General features: G+C 45.9%; 1 protein-coding gene across 4 annotated transcripts in view; it reads left to right on the forward strand.

The window, feature by feature from the left end:
- RTEL1 (regulator of telomere elongation helicase 1) overlaps positions 1-19,570 on the forward strand; it is a 358,799-nt gene that overhangs the window by 115,918 nt on the left and 223,311 nt on the right. For all 4 annotated transcript variants that reach the window (XM_085619604.1, XM_085619601.1, XM_085619602.1 and 1 more), the window contains exons 12-18: positions 752-827; positions 7,357-7,454; positions 8,048-8,103; positions 10,687-10,761; positions 14,086-14,167; positions 16,801-16,933; positions 17,232-17,345. In XM_085619604.1, coding sequence (XP_085475730.1) covers positions 752-827; positions 7,357-7,454; positions 8,048-8,103; positions 10,687-10,761; positions 14,086-14,167; positions 16,801-16,933; positions 17,232-17,345 — 634 coding nt within the window. The remainder of the gene's footprint in view (positions 1-751; positions 828-7,356; positions 7,455-8,047; positions 8,104-10,686; positions 10,762-14,085; positions 14,168-16,800; positions 16,934-17,231; positions 17,346-19,570) is intronic.

Below are 19,570 nucleotides of genomic sequence, written 5' to 3' on the forward strand. Positions count from 1 at the left end.
TGTAGCTACAGTGTGTAACCTGTTTCTACACATGAAACCTATGTCATAATATACCATGCAACTGCAAGTAGTTTATAATTGTAGAATTGTTACCTTTTCTGAATACAATTGCAAGCTGGAGTTTTCATGTATGCTTGCAAAGTTGTGCTGATGTAAGTTACCATCTATGGGGAACAATTAGGTGTAGTGTCTGAGGCTCAGCGATGTGGTTAAAGTTCACTGCAAGTAACTTGTCCTGAAGCTTGGTGTGCAAGTGTCACAGAAGCTTCTTACATTGTTCCTCATGTTTTATACATATCCTGGAATGGCCACATGCTGGAATGTAGTGATCCTTGCAGAGATAACAATTCAGTTTAAGAATTGTAATTTGTTGCTTACTTGTCATGTCAGTTTCTCCAAGGAGCACGATAGCCTATAAAACCTAGCTAGCTATAAGGCAGAGTCAGCAAGAATTTGTCAGGTCTCAGATATCACTGTCATGTCCATACTGATGTGAGATTCTAAGGTGTTTAAGGATTGCTCATAGGTGTATGTGTACCCCGATTATTTAATTCTATACCTAGAGCTCTGGGTTCCCCCAAGTGCATGGTATGTGCCTTTGGTACCCTAGTGTGTGCGCTTCACCTTTGATTGATCAGCTTTGTGTCTTGATCCTGAATGGATTAGTGTGTGCGTTGAGACCAGAAGAGCACAGAGTATGGCGTCAATCCTGGATACATTTGTGTGATCTCTTCTCTTCTGCTCCCTGAAGGTATTCTTCATTCCTTGGAAGCAGCTATTGATGCTGTTCAGCTGAAGGATGGGCGAGGAGTTACTAAACCAGGAAGGTGAGTAGCCCTCCTGCCGTGACTTAGCTAAAAATCTGAATCACTTGACCAGTAGGTAAAGAGGGAACTGCCCATAAGTTTAATATTGATAGTGTCAGTCGCTCTACTTGCCCGTACATTATTCAATGGGGACTTCCAGGGCACTGTGATTTATTCTGCAGTATGGGCCTATGCAGCTTCATGTGTTCCACAGAATTATCACAAGGTTTTTATGCACTTGTTAGGATGGAAAAGTTCCCTGCATGGTGACGGACATGCACCCCTGCACTGAGTGCCCAAGCTGCGTTGAAATCTGGATCCCTGGTACTGATTTTCAGTGATGAGTGAACACAGGTCATGTGTGTACGCCACGACCTAGGCCTGTCTCTCAGTAATGCAGTCTTTTTAAACTGGGAGGGGAGTACCAAGCAGTACCTTTGTGAAGGTAGGGGCAACTGGCTTTAGATGAAGATAAGTGACATCAGCACGGTGGTGGCAGGAGCATTCCCATTTTTGTTTTCAGAAGAATCCGTTATGTGAACAGGTCTTTTTACCTGTATCAAAGGAGTAGGGCCTACTGACCTACTCGTGTAAAATTCTGTGGCCTGTATGGGTGGTGTGCAGCACCGAACAGCGTGTTATACTTGTGTGGGCATGCTGGGACAGCACATGATACTTGCATGTGCGTGCTGGGATGCATGTGTGTGACTGGATGGTAAGTTACATGGAGGCCGGTCGCTTCTATTTTAGAACCAAAGGGCCCGCTGGAGAGGTGAGGACTGCAACCCCCACACAGGAGGTGTGTATTGCTAACATTCCTGAGGGCTGGTGTGGGATAAATACACTGAAAGTAGAGGATCAGAGTATCCTCTGCACATCATGGGGCTCTTTGATTCCAGGAACTGTTACTGGGCGGTGAGGCGTGTGCTCATTGTCAGGGAAATAGTGTGGCTGATGAGGCTGGCATTACCAGGGAATCTGACAGAGAGGAAGGCATAGGGTCCGATTTACATGTTGGTGGAAAGGGTACTCTGTTACAATGGAGTTCCCTTCCCGCCAACATAATGGTCTGCCCGCCAAGTTTAAAAGCAGATGGACCGTAGTTTGATGACTGCGGAGACTACTGCGCCTCCTCTGTGGCCAAACTTCTCTGACGGAGTGAAGGTGGTCAGAGCATTGGCTACATCGCCGCCCACTCTATTTAGAAGGGCGGACAAATAGCTACCCATCACCGCCAGGAAAACTCTGTCGGGAAAGGGGAAAGGAAAATGCCCCCCTCAACATGGTAGTTGACTCCCACAGCAAGGGGGGCTTTGTCTGTTTTTATTTTCAATATTCCACTTTGAGGTTTGTTTTTGAAAATACAAAAACTTAGTAATATGGTTCTGTCATGTTTGACGGAGTCGTACGTCAAAGGTACGATGCATTCACAGAAGAAGCCTTGACGGCAATGTCTGTAAATGTTAGAAATGTCCTTGGCCAGTCAGACATTTCTAAATTTGGCTGTTGAATCTTTGCCAGGGTGACGGAGTATACTATTCCATCAACCCGGTGGCGGACGGCCTGACAGCCAAAACCTAAATCAGGCCCTATGTCCCTTGAACCTTTATGTGGCATATTTCAGTTGAGGCGGCTTTGGCCCGTGTTGTGCGGCACTCCAAATTGGAGCCACTCCTACTACGGCAGACTATCCCTTTGACAAAGGGCAGTGTAAAAGGGGAGAGCAGGACAAAGGAGCTGACACCCCCAACACGAATTGCAAAGACCAGATACTAAATCACACATGTGTCTGGGTTTGGACTATAAAGGTGGAAGCCTGTGCCCCATACTTTGTTGAACAGCACTGTCTCATCAGGAGAGGGAAAAAGGCGAAGACTTCTTGCTCCTGGAACGAGGATTGGGGCCATGGTCTGTCAGTCTCTCCCCTAGGTGAGGAGCCATCACCCAGGAGCCAAGAAAACTGGAGCATCATCCTTTTGCCTGCCTATCAAGACCATTGTGCCCTGTGAGAAGGAGGAGAGAGAATGGAGAGAGCAAGGCCCTACAGGGATTGAGTAGCTCGGTCCAGTCGGCATCAGTTTTGCGAGAGAGCCGTTTGCGTTCTTGTGGAAGTTGGCTACACCAGCAGGCTACAGTGAAGTAGCCGACTGTTCTTCTGTAGCACTAATCTCCCCACCCCCCATGTGCCAGGAAGAGGGCCTCTGAGATCATCTGGGCTGTTGCCCATGCCACTGAGACTGTAGGCTGCCCGTGTAACTCAGACTGTGGACTGTCACCAGTGTCTGTGACCCCTGTGTGTGACGAGGGGGTGTGCTGAGACTGTTCAGGCCATCACCCGGTGGATCCGACCTGATCGGGGACTTGCACCAGAATCTCTGCCCCCCCATGTGTCAGAAGAGGGGCACCAAGACTGTGTGGGGTCGACGCCAGGCTGGAGGAGTCTCCACAACCAGCAGAGGATTTAGGGAACAAATCCAGAAACCGCCTGCAGGAACGCATCTGCTTCCCTGATTTATGGTCTGGAACCGCAAGAACAAAGAGCAGCAAACCGTCCCCATGTGCAAATGCCCCAGCAAACTTATCTCGCCAACTGCGGAGAGGGCGTGTTGCGAGCTGGTCAGTTTGAAGCATGGGAGGGTTGGTGGAGAAGTACCCCGGTTCCAGTAGGCTTCTAAAGATGGAAGTTTGGGTAAGGTGGTAGCAGGGCCATGGGCCCATGTGAGACTTGTTGGAGCTCGGCGGTTTACCGCCTGTAGAGCTGAGGAACTTTCAGTGCCAAAGCCAGACTTCGATGCACATCGCTAGTGTGGGAAATTAGCGTGGAGGAGCAGGAGTGAGAGAGTGGACCCACAGGGGAGCACAGCCCTGACAAGCGCTAGAGTGCTATCCATGAGAGACTTTGTGGAATATTTAGTGTGCAATATTGAGCATGTGTATCAAATACTACTTTTTACTCTAAAGGTCAGTGTATTGGACTGCTTCAGTCATCTTATTGGAGTTACTGGGGGTGTTTTGAGTTCTGAGCCCTCATATCTTGCACGCGCCTCCCTCAGAAGAGCCCTGGACTGCTCGGCCCACGCTATCAGTAAGAGTCAAGTGCAAAAGGGGTAGTACTTGGTCTACTAGATCGGGTGCCGGGACATCAATAGTAAACGGCCGCAGCCCCCACGTTTGGACCCAGTAGCTCCTGCTTACCACATGGCCATTCAAAAGGGTTTCTGACAGCCCTACTACAAATAATCACTCCCAGATCAAATCTAGTAGTCCTGATAATGATAAACCATAGATACTTCTACCAGGTGTTCAACAAGGACAGAGGGGACAGTTAGTTCTTTAACCATCAAATAATTCCCTTCAAAATGTCAATGTATCTGACCCTTTGTAAATATCAACCATTCACATCACTTCTCTATACAGCTACATGACTGATTTTGACTATTACTGTTCTCACTCTCCATGAGCACCTTAGAGTATTGCGCCGCCTCTCGCCTCGGGTTGAAATATATATATATAAGTTCCAAAAGGCTATCTCCCACTTCCTGACGGCGAGGAAGAAGCACACGGACACCAACTCATGCTTCACAGGTTTTTTAATGAAAATCAGCACCCACACAGCACGCCATTACGCGTTGCGGCCACCAGATGGCCTTGATCACATAAAGTAACTGCCGCTTCATTAGCCTTTATATTTTGGAGCACTCTATGACCTCGTGATGCTAGTGATGATAAACATAGAAGAAATACACTAGTCTACATGGCAAATGCAAAAACGCTATATGTACAAAATATATTAGTAATTATAGCAGCATGGGTCTATAAAATTCCACAGTAATATTATTGGATGATGTCTGTTTAGAACTTCTTTGACTTATTGAAAAAATGTCCAGACCATGTAAAAGCACAGTAGGTTCCATGAATCTAAGGTGCAAATATTGATTGTGCAAATACGCAGATTTTTAGTGCAAATCCTGATTTTTAAAGTGCAAAATGTGCCTTCAAAGTGCAAGGATGCAAAAGTGCAAAATACGCAACAGTGGTGCAAAATGCAAACAAATGCATTATATATATATATATCTCAATCACACATAAAGGTTGCCCTTAGAAGATGCCACATGCGGAGGGGTATTGCACAAATCATCGGTGGCAGCAGGATTAGACAGCTTGCTTCAAACCTCCCAAATCATGCCATACGCGTTTCGAGCATCATCCATGCTCTTGAACACTGGCTACAATGATGATATATATCTATATATCATCAAATAATTCCATTCAAAATGTCAATGTATCTGGCCCCTTGTAAATACCAACCATTCTCACCACTTCTCTATACAGCTACATGAATGATTTTGACTATTACTGTTCCCACTCTCCATGAGCACCTTAGAGTATGATAAAACCAGTCTAACTGACATTGTGTTTACATTAAGTCTATGCTGGAAACGTACACGCAAGCATCTGCTTAACAGTATGAAATATGTTTCCTTACAATACCAGAAGAGCCCTTGTTTTAGGCTAAAAATAAACTTACCGAGCTGCCCTCCTGACAATGAAGGTACCCTTGTTTTGATTTACACCAGTTTAAAATCAAGCTTAACATTATGAAAAATAGTGCAGTTTATGACAGAAACCTCTACTTTGTTGGACGGAAAAGCTCCTGTTCAGTACTGCTGTATCTCTCGCCTTTAATTTTGCTACAAAAATACACCTGTTATAAAATATTTGTTTTTAATAAGACTCGGTGGCATTTTCTCCAGCAAATTATTACCTATTATACTGTTACTGTGTAATATTTATAAAGTGTTCTGATTCTGGGGTATCTTCGTGATACTGTAGCTTTTCACTTTCCCATTGTAGTACACTCCTAGCAGGTAGCAGACGGGCTCACACGGCATCCCTAGATCATGGTTCTCTAAAAACAAAACAAAGAACATTTTTAAGATTGATTCATTTACTCTTTTTAGCAAGCAGTGTTCACCAAATATCTGGTCGTCATTACATCTGAGCCATCAGTACATGAATGATTGTCTTCCAGCACATGAATGACTGGCAGTTTAGAGCCCTTCTTTGCACTGAGCTTCTCGAGTAATGCAGACCTCAGTCTTTCTGCTTGGTCATTTTATTTTTTTGAAAGGATTTGAACTCGTTACTCAAGACCAGTGTTGTATCGGCTAAGTCCTAGACACTAGGAAAGGAGGCTCATTTCTGCGAGTTGGCTCTCCTGTCTGTGAGGTCTACTGCTTCACTGTTGTCCACACTCTCTTTTTGCCTACATTTGTGCAATTGTCGCAGCATCCGTTGGGATCAGTCGAGTTGCCAGTGGGAAGGCAATGTTCACATACATATCCATGGGTCCTGCATGTGCCTTTGCTGGCAGTCAAAGGACAAGAATATCTTGTCAGGACTGCTTTCTTAGTATCACCCCCCCCCCCCCCCCCCCCCTCCCAATAAGAAATCTTCCTGATCTATACCTTTCGGAATGGGAGGTGGGCCACATAGGATTTAAGACTGTCCAAAGATTCTGGGCCTAGGGTTAACTAGTTAACTAGTTTATCAGAGCAACCTCTTGGGAAAGATTTAGGTGAAAATCACTCTGCCCTTGGACACCTCTTTCATTTCAGAATTCTTACTGATTTTCCCCTTTTTATTGTCCTGAGGCTCATTTGTATGAATTGGAAGAGAGCACATTGTCCTCAGTTGTGTTCCCTTTACCGGGTATTAATTCCAGAACTTTAGAGTCTGATATGCTCCTGCCCTGATTCATATGATAGCAGTCTAGCGTCATTGCTTGTCCTGGGCAAACTTCTTCGAGGGCCCTTCTAATTTCTCTTACAGTGACTAAAACACCCTAATTGAAATAACAGTGTAAAAACCAGTAGTCTAGTTTGAGTTAAATGTGGCACACCTCATCAGTTATGGTGAGTGTTATGTGGTTTGCAGATCATAACTTGTGAATTTCAGGGGTTTTTCACAATTGAGCCTCAACCATAACTTATTTTCCAACTGTTTCTTTGGGAATATATCCATATATAGCTTCCTACCACTTCCTCTGTTGTCCCTGCCCACTTAAACCTACCTGTTTGCTCCTAACCTTTTATTCCCTATATTTTTTAGTTCCCAATTATTTTTTAAATCTTTTTTTGGTCAGTTTTTCTTTTCCAGGCAATATAATCACATATCACCACCCTGCAATCTCACGTTGGTTGGTAATGAGAGAGGGGTTCAAACCTAGGAACACAGAAGTCGCTGTTGTGGTCTTTAGGTTAACTAACTGCCTCCCGTTGTAAGTGTTCTGTAGGGAAAAGTGAGCGAGGAGTGAATGAGATGCCCCATTTTCTGTGTGGGACAAGGGCTCGCAGTAAGAGGAATGCTCAGTGAGCACAGCTTTTGAGTGACATCAGGAAAAGGGAAGACAATATTATACATTAGTGCTTATGATGACAAATAGCTGACTATGGTGAGGTGCCCTCTTTAACGGGAATATAAAAATGAAGTGCACATTGTTCTAGCTCTTGCCTTCTGGGCATTGATGCTTTCTTTTTGTTCTTTCCAGCTACATCTTTGACCTGTTTGCTGCAGCGCAGATCACCTTCGAAAACAAGACTGTCTTACTGGAGTCCCTGGAGCAGATCACACAGTTTTTAGGAGGCCGTAAGTTAAACTTGTAAGAGCTTTTGAGTCGTGAAAGTGATCCGAGTGCTGAATTGTTGATGCTTACTAAATGTAACTCTGTCACTGAGCACATGGACTACTGCCATGTCACTAAATACTAGCTGCTGCTGTAGGAATGTCGATACTAGGTGTCTCATTATGGATAAGGGGTAATGTTGGGGTTACATGTGACTCAGCAGAAGATATTTTTATCAGGCCAGGGTGGGCATGAGCTCTTTTTATTGGGCCCTCCACAGAGTAAGAAACGTCAAGGCAGCTGCACACCTTTAATCAAAAATATCCTTTCTTGTCAGCCACATGGAACTACACAAAGTTCTCACCTTAATTCAAGTTTGCTCATCAGGGGAGTATCCTGGTGCCCAGTGGATCTGCCTGGGATGAGACATCAGACCCTGTCTTAAAGACACTGGCTCAAGTTAGCCAAAGGCACATTTCTGTGATTTACATTTCCATGGTGGTGCTGGTGAAACATGAGGGCGGGCGTGTTTATTTCTGCCACCGGCTGAAGATGCTGTTCTCTGATTTGCTGTAGTCGGTGCTGAGGGTGTAACTTGGTGTTTTCTTCCTTCCAGGCCCTGGGATATTCACCAATACGTCTGGACTGCAGAAGCTGATTGAGATGATTCAGGTACCACTGATGGTGATGAAACAAAGGCCCTCACTCATCTAACACTTCCATAATGAGGACAGGCCAAGGAAACAATTGGGGCATCACCTTATACTCAGTAGACAGGAATGTCCTCAGCCATCTAACTTGTTGAGGATTCTCCTCAACATGTGGGAGAATCTTAAAAATAACAACTATTTGCAATAGCCCCGTTTCTCTGCATCTTCCTCATCTCATGGAATACCTTGCGGGTTCAGGATGGATCCGGAGACCTTGCACATTCCCCCAGGGGTACTCGAGCAGTTCGGGAGTGACTGTGTCCAGGGCAATAATGCCGACCTGTCAATAAGGAGCTTCTCGTGAACACCCCACTTTGGTTACATTTTTTTAAGTGCCCAGGGGATATCTTTTTCATGGATATGTTATCCCTTTAATGCTGGACATAGGTTAGAAATGAAATGTCCATGACAGACTGGAACAAGCACTAAAGTATGGTGCCTGGTCCCTAACGATGACACTGAGGTCTCTGTGCCATGTCGTTTGACCCAAAGGCTGTATGTGTGCAAGTGACAAGATTTTACCACTCTTTGTTTTCTAGTGAGGGGCATCTTACTACTCCTTAAGTGCCGAAGAGAATAAATAGAAAAAGCGGACCCGTGTCAAAGTCTGAAGAGTTCTTACTAGTTATCCTCCCCCTACTTTTCCATGCTCCTATGTGACCCATCTTTTGAAATCATTTTCTGCCTGTGCTAGCATCCTGTCTGTGCTCTCAGAGGAGGTAGTTTCACCCCAGTTAACAGCACGGGTGCTATTCAGGGCTCTTTGTCTAGCACCGCTGTCTCTCACACTCACTTAGACTTGGAGTCCTGGGGCACTTTTATGCTTCCCCCCTTCCCTGACATCACCCTTGCCAGGGGTTATTTTGGCACATTATGTTTTCAAGACTGAGAGACAACCTTTTATACAAATTATTCCCTATCTATGGTCCCAGTAGTAAACGGTCTGGCGATGCCTGAGACCCCAAATGAAGGCGTAGTTGAGGGTGGTAAGTTGAACTAAAGACATGCCCCAATTCCCTTTGGAGGGTGTCTCTTTACCCGAGTCTGTCAGTGATCTGGATGCTGCACAGCAGCTTGATTTTCAAACTTCTGACATCAAGCCACTGATTAGTTTTCTTTTTGCAGTTCTGGCTAAAGCGGTGAATGTGCTTGACCTCTCTGTCAGCGGACCGCAAATCAGAGAGGCTGGCTTGCATTCCTGTGGCTCCTTCAGAGGTCAAGCCTCTTCTCCCTATTTTGTGATACACTGTTGAAGATCTGCCTTAATGCCAGGAAAGCTAGTAAGCTGGACTCAATGGCAGGAAGGCTGTTACCTGGATACAACTGTCCTGAGGGGTTCCAGTGCCTTGTTGCTGGCTGGATGCTTCTGCATCTTAAGTGAAAAATGCTTAACAGGTCTCAGCTTCTTCCTGCGTATTTGTGTTTCTGATACATGCATGCAGCAGAACATACCTTCTGTATATGGGCACTTGCATGGTCCATATATTCAATAGGCCTGGGCGGTGAACTTTGTTCCGTTTGCAGAGTTTTCTACATTCCGCGAGGCTCGCGGAGTGCAGAAAACTCCGCTTCACGACGTCCAGCGGAGTTTTTTTCGCGATCGCGAACGGTAAGTTCGTGATCGCAAACGGTAAGTTTGCGAGCGCGAGCTGGTGCTCGGGTAGAATTTCTACCCGCGCAACCAGAATACCAGCACAAACTGCAGTTCTCACTGCACTCCGCAACTTGAGGAACTTCGTGGAGTTTTTTGTAACTTCGCGGAGTTCCACATAGCAAAACTCTGCGAACTACGCCCAGACCTGATATTCAAGTTGATGTTTTGGTATCATTTTTGCATGAGAGCATCTCTTTTATTTTTAGGTTTGGCTCTTAGATATTCCAATTAATGTTGAATGCCTCTTTGGGATGAAGGGCTGCCCGATAATCGAACCCCTCTCTCTTAAATTCAAGCAGTTGGACTTCTCTCAGTAGAGGGCAAGCAGCCTCCACAGCTAGAATACAACATGCTTTGATTGCTATGGACACAAGATGTTCCTTACGGAGGAGCTCCAGCCGCTGTTACTACCTTGGTTGGTCTTTTCCCCTTCAAGTATTTGATGGCAATTGTTCCTTGAAATGTTACTTTCCAATTTGCCGGTCTCAATTTACTTTCCTCTTATGGTCCAATATTACATTCTCCAGCAGGAAGGTGTAGAATTGCTGGTTCTCCAGTATTAGATCTGTTATGGACACTAGGTTTGGCAGGACTTATTGCGGGTGTTGTCACTCTTTCCGCCGACGTCCTTCACTTCGGGCCCTTTTATTCCTGGCGTTACTGGGGCTAATGGTCTTTTTCATATTTTTCTGAAACCCTAAAATGGAATCCACATTAACCCAAGCGCTCCACCACAGAACCCATGCTTCATATTTTACCAGTTCTTCGAAGATTGCCTTGCTGTGAAGAATGGCTACTTTTTAGGGAGCTATTAAAGTTTTTGTGTATGAACCATTGATCTGTTGTTCATTTATCCTTTGTCTCTCCCCAAACTTTGTCAACTCACTGCAGATCGTTTTCTGCGCCGATCCCCAGGAAGGAATGTCGCTCTCTGGAATTCAGCAAGCCATCTCCAAGTATTACAAGGTAGGTCGTTTTGAGGTAAGGGAGAGGTCAAGACATTCTTTTACATTATATGGTGCATCATGGTGAAAGTGGACTCTTGGGGATTAGATGGGGCGAGGATGATGGTGCTTTAAGGTGCTTCCCAGAGATCTATCAGACATTGTCTCAATATTGTATGGTCTCCAATCTTGTATTCAACTTCAGGCTTCACTCCTAGTCCTCGCCAATGCCATTGATGACCGACTTAAAGTTTTGGCGCTTGCATTGGTCACAGTTTTCAAAACCTAATCATTGATGCCCTTTTCTTCGAGTTGAGCTGTGAGACATGGAGGATGATGGACCACCAGCAAGCCTGGCAGGAACCACCACTCCTAGAACGCCAACCTTTGTGTTCTAGGATCAAGGTTCTGCTTTAGCGGTACTTCCTGCATGAACCAAGGCTCGGTTTGCTGCCTTGGCCTTAAAAATACACACAATCCCACACCAGCTCCCCTCTCCCCCATCCCTCCTGCACTGTAAGAGCAGACTACCTCTACCTTCACCTTCTCAGGAAGCAGCAATTACCAAGATGCAAGGATCCAGCTAGTTGGCAAGTCCCAACCAATTAAACAGCTGATCCAGCACTAACTTAAAAGGTCACTATAAATGCAGTCCTTCAGTCCGTCAACAACTTCTTCCAGGGCATTGTCTCGTAGGTAAGTTAGGTAGTGCTGTGCCAGGAAAGGAATACCCATCTCGCAAAAGGCTGGTCATGCTGCAAGAGTTAAAGCTCATTTTCATTTTAAAGGGCTCATCAGCTGATGTGCAATTTTCTGTTCTCTGTGCTGAAGTTGAGCGTTTATCTGGAAACCTCTAGAACACACATAATTAATTCACAAGTAAAAAATAACTCGCAGAACCTCGCAGCATTGTGATCCAGGGTCCCGTTGTAATGAAAAGTCTCGAAGGCAGCTCACTTGGCGCCCGTCCACTCATGTACAAATCTACACATGTGTAATCTGCCACGGACAGGCTACTGCAACTGAGACCACATGTGTTTGATTTTCAGTGGGGAGCAGTCAAGATAGTATTTAATTTGTGCCAGTGTTTGCAGGGGATTTTCATCATCAGACTTTGACCCAGAGCAAGAGAGAAAGGTAGCAAAGGGAGAAAGGAGTAGAAAGATAGTTTAGCGATGACAAAAAATAATCTGCAAGAGCAAGATAAAGCCTCAGGATGAACAGGGTGCTGAATGAAAGGGATACGAGTCAATACTAGGTCGACTTGGCATTCAGCAACTCTGGTATTCGGCAGCACCAGCAGTGTGCTCCCAAAAGCAATCTTTGAACATCTGCACACCTGCGGCTCACTTCCACCACTGACGCGGCTCACTTCCACCCCTGACGCGGCTCACTTCCACCCCTGACTTCCATCCCTGACGCGGCTCACTTCCATCCCTGACGCGGCTCACTTCCATCCCTGACGCGGCTCACTTCCACCACTGATGCGGCTCACTTCCACCACTGATGCGGCTCACTTCCACCACTGACGCGCTCACTTCCACCACTGACGTGGCTCACTTCCACCACCACATACACGGCTGTCCTTCACCACGCCACCACCACTGATGCGGCTCACTTCGGCGACTCACTTCCGCCACTGAGACGCTCACTTCTGCCACTGACGCGGCTCTCCTCCGCCACTGATGCGGCTCACCTCCACTGCTGATGCGGCTCAATTCCACCACCACTGATGCGGCTCACTTCCACCACCACTGACGCGGCTCACTTCCACCACCACTGACGCGGCTCACTTCCACCACCACTGATGCGGCTCACTTTTCCACCACCACTGACTCGGCTCAGTTCCACCACCACTGACGCAGCTCACTTCCACCACCACTGACGAGGTTCACTTCCACCACTGAGACGCTCACTTCTGCCACTTAGGCGGCTCACTTCCGCCACTGACGCGGCTCTCCTCCACCACTGATGCGGCTCACCTCCACCGCTGATGCGGCTCAATTCCACCACCACTGATGCGGCTCACTTCCACCACCACTGACGCGGCTCACTTCCACCACCACTGACGCGGCTCACTTCCACCACCACTGACGCGGCTCACTTCCACCACCACTGACGCGGCTCACTTCCACAACCACCACGGACGCGGCTCACTTCCACCACGGACATGGCTCACCTCCACCACCACAGACATGACTTACCTCCACCACACCATCACCACTAGCGCGGCTCACCTCCGCCACTGGCGCGGCTCACCTCCACCACTGACTCGTGTTAATCCACACAGGTGACAAAACCAGCAGATAGATTTGGATTACGTTCTGCCAATGGTACCACATTAAGCCAGCACTTAAGGCACTCCACTGCCTGCCTGTGGAGACCAGGATAAAATTCAAGATCTTATGCTCAGTTCACAAGGCCTACTCTGGAATGGTGCCAGATATTTGCTGAAACAAAACCTCTGACCCTGGCAGAAACCTCAGGTTACCTTATGCCCACCTGATCCATCAGTGGCCATACAAGAGATTGAAACACGGAAGAAGATCATTGGATGAGAAGGGCCCTAGATTATGAAATACCCTCAGCCCCTTCTTGAGTTTGTAACTCAATTTATTACGATTCACGAAATTCCTTAAGACTGAATTATTCAGACACGCGTTCTACTTCTCTCCCCACCCACCGTCAATGGGTCATGGTCAAAGTATATGAGATTTTGGATACTCCTTTCTCAACAAACTCCAAACTCCCTTGATTCTTGTGTTTCAGTGTAATTTTATCTTGTTTGTTTTTCTAGTACTCTGTCAGCAAAATCATTGTCTTTGGCAATTCGTCCTCAGTGCTTGACGACACTGATGTTAACCGTGTGACTCTACAAATTGATTAAAGCATTGGCTAGCCCACCAGTGTTTATATAAACACTAGACTTACTTTTGGTTGAATAAAATGTGAGCAAATGATTTTGGCACCAAAATACACCAAGACAAAAGTGGCTGTTGTCACTGTTCCAAGTTATAGGTCAGCACAGGCACTTGATGTACCCGTTGCCATTTCAGTACTGGATGTTGCACACTGCTTTGCCAAATCACTTCATCCCTAATGTGCTTTCCTCCCACTGTTCTCCTACTGAGAAACTCTCTCAGCTCTACTTGATCGAATAGGACTCGGTCAAGTCACTGCTGTTGGGACTTGGTTCTGATTTGTCACTCTCCCCCAATACCCTGATTTGGGACTTAACATAACTGTTGCACTGAACCCTCTTTGTGCTGCAGCAGTGGCTGCTTTGGTTCTCCATTTCCTTCTGCACCAACATGTGACTGTGTGTTTTGTCTGATTTGTCCCACAGGTGCATGTTCGGTTGGATGACAGCCACCAGTGGAAGAAGCCCAAAGTGGATGTCTGGAGTGCGCCGGTCAAGAAGAAGGAAGGTATTTTTGCGCACATATGACTATTCAGATTAGCCTATCTGCTGCTTCTTAACTTCAGTGCAGGAGTAACCAGAGCGAAAAGGGCAGCAACACTGTTGATTTGATGGGGTGGACTGGAAAAATGTTAAACGCTTCTTAAAAACGGAGTATGTTTCAGTGGTCTGGAGAGGTAGAGGCAGCGTATTCCACAGTTGAGGATCAAAAAATACAGAAAGCCTTGCCTCCTTTCCTTCCTCACAAAACATGGTACCATCAATAGATTGTGCTGCGTCAAGCAAAGTGGTCTGATAAGAAAGTCCGGGAAATGCTTTAACTGCCAAATGTTTGCAAAACCCTATAAGAATCGGGCTTTTTTAGGAATAGAGCCAGGGAAATGCAGGTTGAACTAGGTCATGTGAGGCAGAGCTGCAGCAACCCTTTGAAGGGCAAAGCACAGCCTAGGTGCACCACACAGGGGTGAGCCTAGGCTAAGAACAACTTGAATAATGCGGGAGATCATCACTGTAGAATGGGATTCCTGACTGCCATAGGACGATCATTTGAAAGTAGAAACACCTTCTTAGGTTAGCTGACTTAAGGAAATGTTCAGATTTTGTGTAATTCTTAACATAGGTTTGGAAAAGTTGTGCTGCCCTGCTGTGTTCCCTTTTCAGGCCTGTCCTGTGTTTTTACTCAAGTGAACTTGGCATCCTGCAAGTCAAATGGAGGTGCTCCATGATTTTGGTTGCCATCCTAAAATACAGCTCCTAATTCCAACTGGAGGACCAATAGTTTGTGTATACTACCAATCCCATTGCCTCTGTGACTGAAAATCTTTAACACAACTGTTCTGTATTGAGACACGGGCCCTTGAAATGTGGCACTCTGAAGAGATGTCTTTCTAGGTATTATGTCACTCACACCTCTTGTAACACCTTTTAAAGAGTGCAAGGCCTACTGGGTCCTTCTCTGTCCTTTGGCTGTCCGCTTTGCTTACTGCATCTGAACCCTTTATATTATGAGTGCGTATTGAAGTTTCTACATTTATGATAATTGTTTGGGACGTTAAGCCATTCTACCTTGTGCCCGTAACTTCAATAAAACCAGGGCAGAAGAGAGACCGGCTATATCCCATTACATTTTGTTTCATTCTGTCTGACGCCTCCTTTCCATTGATAGGGCTGACTGCAGTCCCTTCAGTGAAAGTTCCTTGACAGGCAAGAACAAAGGAAACATAGGTTTCCATGTTCCACCAATCGCATTTCGACCCCTGAAAATCCAGCAGTTTTCAATTACTTTACATCTTCATTTTAACATCCTACTTTCTATCCCACTAACACCTCCTAGACTCTAGGGAGGGAAACGGGGAGGGAGGGAGACGGGGAGGGAGACGGAGAGGGAGGGAGACGGAGAGGGAGGGAGACTGAGAGGGAGGGAGACAGAGGGGGAGGGAGACAGAGGGGGGAGGGAGACAGAGAGGGGGAGACGGAGAGGGAGGGAGGGAGACAGAGAGGGAGGGAGACAGAGAGGGAGGGAGATGGAGGAGGGAGGGAGACGGAGGAGGGAGGGAGACGGAGGAGGGAGGGAGACGGAGGACGGAGGGAGACGGAGGACGGAGGGAGACAGAGGAGGGAGGGAGGGAGGGAGATAGAGAGAGGGCGAGAGAGAGATATTTGTATGCCGGGTCCGGTGGCTCAGTGGACGAAGGCATCCGCTGCAGGGACCTGTGTTCCACCTCATGGTCACAGTTTTTTTTTTTTTTGCTCTAGCCCTGCCCCCTCCCCCAATGACCCGGCCCCCAAGGTGCGGCCCTCGGCCACAAACCACACTGTAAATTTGGCCCCCAAGAGAAAGTTTGCGAGTACCCCTGTCCTAGAGAAAGTCTTAACTGCTCAGGTCTGCTACTCTCTAGAGATAAGAAATCAAAGGGAATTGCTTGGATGATGCTGGCGAGTATTTTCCATGAATACTGCCCAAAAACCAATGGACTGCCTCAGGATCCCAAAATTATACCTCTCAGGTGGCGATGCATGCCACCCACCATGCAAAATGCCTGTGGAGGAAGGATGCACACTTTACATTCAGATGAGAGGTCTAACCACCTCATTGAACCTACAGACCAAGGGGGGAAAGGCATTGATTACAATTTAAGAAAAGAGTACTGAGGCGAGGTTGCACATAGTGTGAAGGCTCTTACCGTTCTTGTGAGGTGGGCATTTTATTGTTCTTGCAGGGTGCAATATGAGTGTTTTTGCAGAATATGAGCATTATGGTCCTTGGAGGCTGGGAGATGATGGTTCCTGAAGAGTGTAACTAGTGGTTCCGGCATTATGGCAGGTTTGGTTCCTGTAGGGTAGATGTCTCGATTCCTATAGAGTAGATGAGTTCAGTTTCCCTCAGGATATTTGGGTAACTCGTCCACCCTGAAGGAACCGTAATTAATCTACCTTGCAGGAATCTAAACCTTTCCAGCAAGTTGGGTTTTGTCTTCTGTATCTGGAAGATGTACAAACCCCTGCTAATTGGGAACGTATATTTTCTGCAGTAATTAAGTGTTTCTGTCCAGTGCAAGCTTGGTGGGTGTGGATTGATCTTTTCAGGGCTTGCACAAACATCTCCTTTCTTATACTTGTTTGCTAATATTTTGTTTTCAGGGAAAATCCTCAGTTACTGGTGCTTCAGCCCTGGGTTCACTATGAATGACTTGGTACGGCAGGGGGTGCGCACCATCCTTCTCACCAGTGGCACTCTTGCACCCCTCTCCTCCTTCGCCATGGAGATGCAAATGTAAGTTTACTCCCCTACAAGATTAGCAACAAGGCCTTCGCTCTTGTGAGTTTGTTGTATTAGACTTAATAACATTTGGCGCTATGCGACCCATGCAAGGACAGGGTCAGTGTTTTAGTGGCATCTGGATATATTCTGGTTGATGAACTGCATTCAAATGTGACAGTACACTGTATAGCTCCAATGAGAATCTGTGAAGACCACCCAAAATGGATGTCTGTTATGCCACTCTTTCTGTTGTGTTTCCCCTTATTCTGTGAAGAATTACACAAATGGTCTCTTTTTCATTTTTTTACAGTCCTTTCCCCATCTCGCTGGAAAATCCTCATGTCATCGAGAAGCATCAGATCTGGGTGGGGATTGTCCCCCGGGGGCCTGATGGTGCCCAGCTCAGCTCTGCCTTTGACAGACGGTAATGGATTTATGATCTGTTTTATGGTTGTACTGATACAAATTGCAACAAATAGCACAGTATTTGTTTGAATGGGGAGTCTGGCATAACAGTATGGAAAGATATGTCAAAAACGCATTTGAAGTATAAAAAGATCAAGAAGGAATGCAAATTAAATCTTCTTACAGTTACACAGATGAATGCTAGCTATAGTAGGGACAGAGTTGCAGCTACTGGGTCCATTTCTCTAATATATTAATGTGCATCTGGTAACTAGCATTTAAGAGTAGATGTAACTGTTCCTCTTGCCATTGTATAAGTGATTGTCTCTTCTGTTTCCTGCGAGGTCATCTGCATTTGCAAATATTTCAGGCTGCTGCTTCTTGATAGATGGTAGATAACTCGATTAGTGAAAACAAAAGTTTTAAGGGCCTTCCTGGAGGACAAGAGGGCCTTGAGGGCCTGTTCCAAAGAAGCAATCACTCACAGAGCCTGGAGTCTTGTAAGGTAAACCCCATATACCTATGGGTGGCTGTGGCAAATAGGTTTCAAGAGCTTAAGAGGAATGTGCTTGTGTTTTAGGAGGTATGTTTAAAGAAGAAAATTAAGGGGGCTGTCTACTAGGCGCTCGGTGATGAAGCAGAAGGTATTGACTTTTATTTTGGCTTTTCAGGAAACCATTTTACTCTCTTTGGTGCGGAAGGCAAGGACTGTGGAAAGTCATGGTAGTGCGAGTTGGGATTGCTGAGCTTAGTATGGTTCTGAGGCTTGGTGTGAGCACAGTAAACCCTTCTTAAATAATGCTGGCCAAAGGCTTCCCTGGTCATTTGTTCACTTGGCTTTTCTTCTTGGTTTACTTCTTTAAATGTTATGGTTAAACAAAATCTAGATACACATTGCTGTCATGGTATGGTTCATCACTATCCCATCACCTCTTGCATCTCCAGTCCAGGTGAGTGGCAATTGATGCAGGAATGTATTGGGCCAGTGTTTGTCAGTAATGATGTTGGAGCGAGTTCACTCATTTCTGTGAACACCACAGTGCAACACTGCTAAATTATTTGTATGTTTGCTGATGTTTCGTTTTCCTGCCCCTGGATGTTTGCTTCATCGCAGTTTTGCACTTTTTCTCAAATTATTTATTTTTACTTGTATAGTTCTGCAGAGAGGAGGGGCTTCAGAGCACTTAGGCATTGTAATGAAGTATCCCCAGTCAGGGAAAGAACCGCTTTGTCCAGCACCCAGGTTTTGCTCACTGACCTAGTATACAACAGAATGCCTCCTCACATCTCTTTGTGTCCACTTACATTCTTCGCCCAAATATCCATACTTTGCATAGAGGAGGCAACGGTCTCAGGCAGATGTTTTGAAACATTAAAGACCAATAGGAGACCATAGATCAGGAAAAGATTTGGGGTTTCTTCAATCTTAGATGGTAAAGGCAGATAGCATTGTGTATACTCTTTGAAAGAGGCTTGGCTCTCTGAAACAGACTTATTCACGGATGATTACCCAGGGAATCGCAGTCAAGGACAATAAGACTTGATGCCTATGTGACAATCCCAAATGGCTTGTCACTTTATTCTTTACTCTCTGCCGCTCAACGATTTGAATATGTAAATGCTGTTTTAATAGTCTGTTCTAGAAGTAATAGTATTGCACAATATTTTCTGCTCAGGAAAAGTGTGGGTCTTCAGCCATTAACTGGTAGCACATGTATTTGACCACTGCACCAGCCTGAGGCTTTAGTGAGAATGGTGACTAAAGAAGAGCATGGAGGTTCTGCTCCTGCACAAACTGGGGATATTGTCATTTTGTGGCACTGCAGCCCAAACCTCTGGACCTCTGTTTCATCTCCATTAAGCTTTAAAAAAGAAGCATACAAAGAGAGAGTTTGTATCCAAGAGACTGGGATGTTTAAAACGGGAGATCACGTGTGTGTCATCAATATAGATAGGAAGTTGGTTGGTTATTATTGAACAGATGTGGATGTTGACTTTGTTGACTACAACTTTGGTGAACACAACGAGGAAAGGAAGAGTCAACAAAGAGAAATAGCTTGGTCAGGCCTTACCTGTTGTGTAAAAGGAAGTCCCGTGTTGCATCAGTCCTGACACCACAGTTGGTAATCGCTTCAGTAAGTGGTGTGATCAGAGGTTCAGAATGCCAAAGTTCAAGGACAAAAACAATATCACAAGTTTTACCTCCCAGTTCAGTGTCACTAAAAGATGGTCCTGAGCAGCTAG

The sequence above is a fragment of the Triturus cristatus genome, chromosome 7, assembly GCF_964204655.1.
Source record: "Triturus cristatus chromosome 7, aTriCri1.1, whole genome shotgun sequence".
Taxonomy (NCBI): Eukaryota; Metazoa; Chordata; class Amphibia; order Caudata; family Salamandridae; genus Triturus; species Triturus cristatus.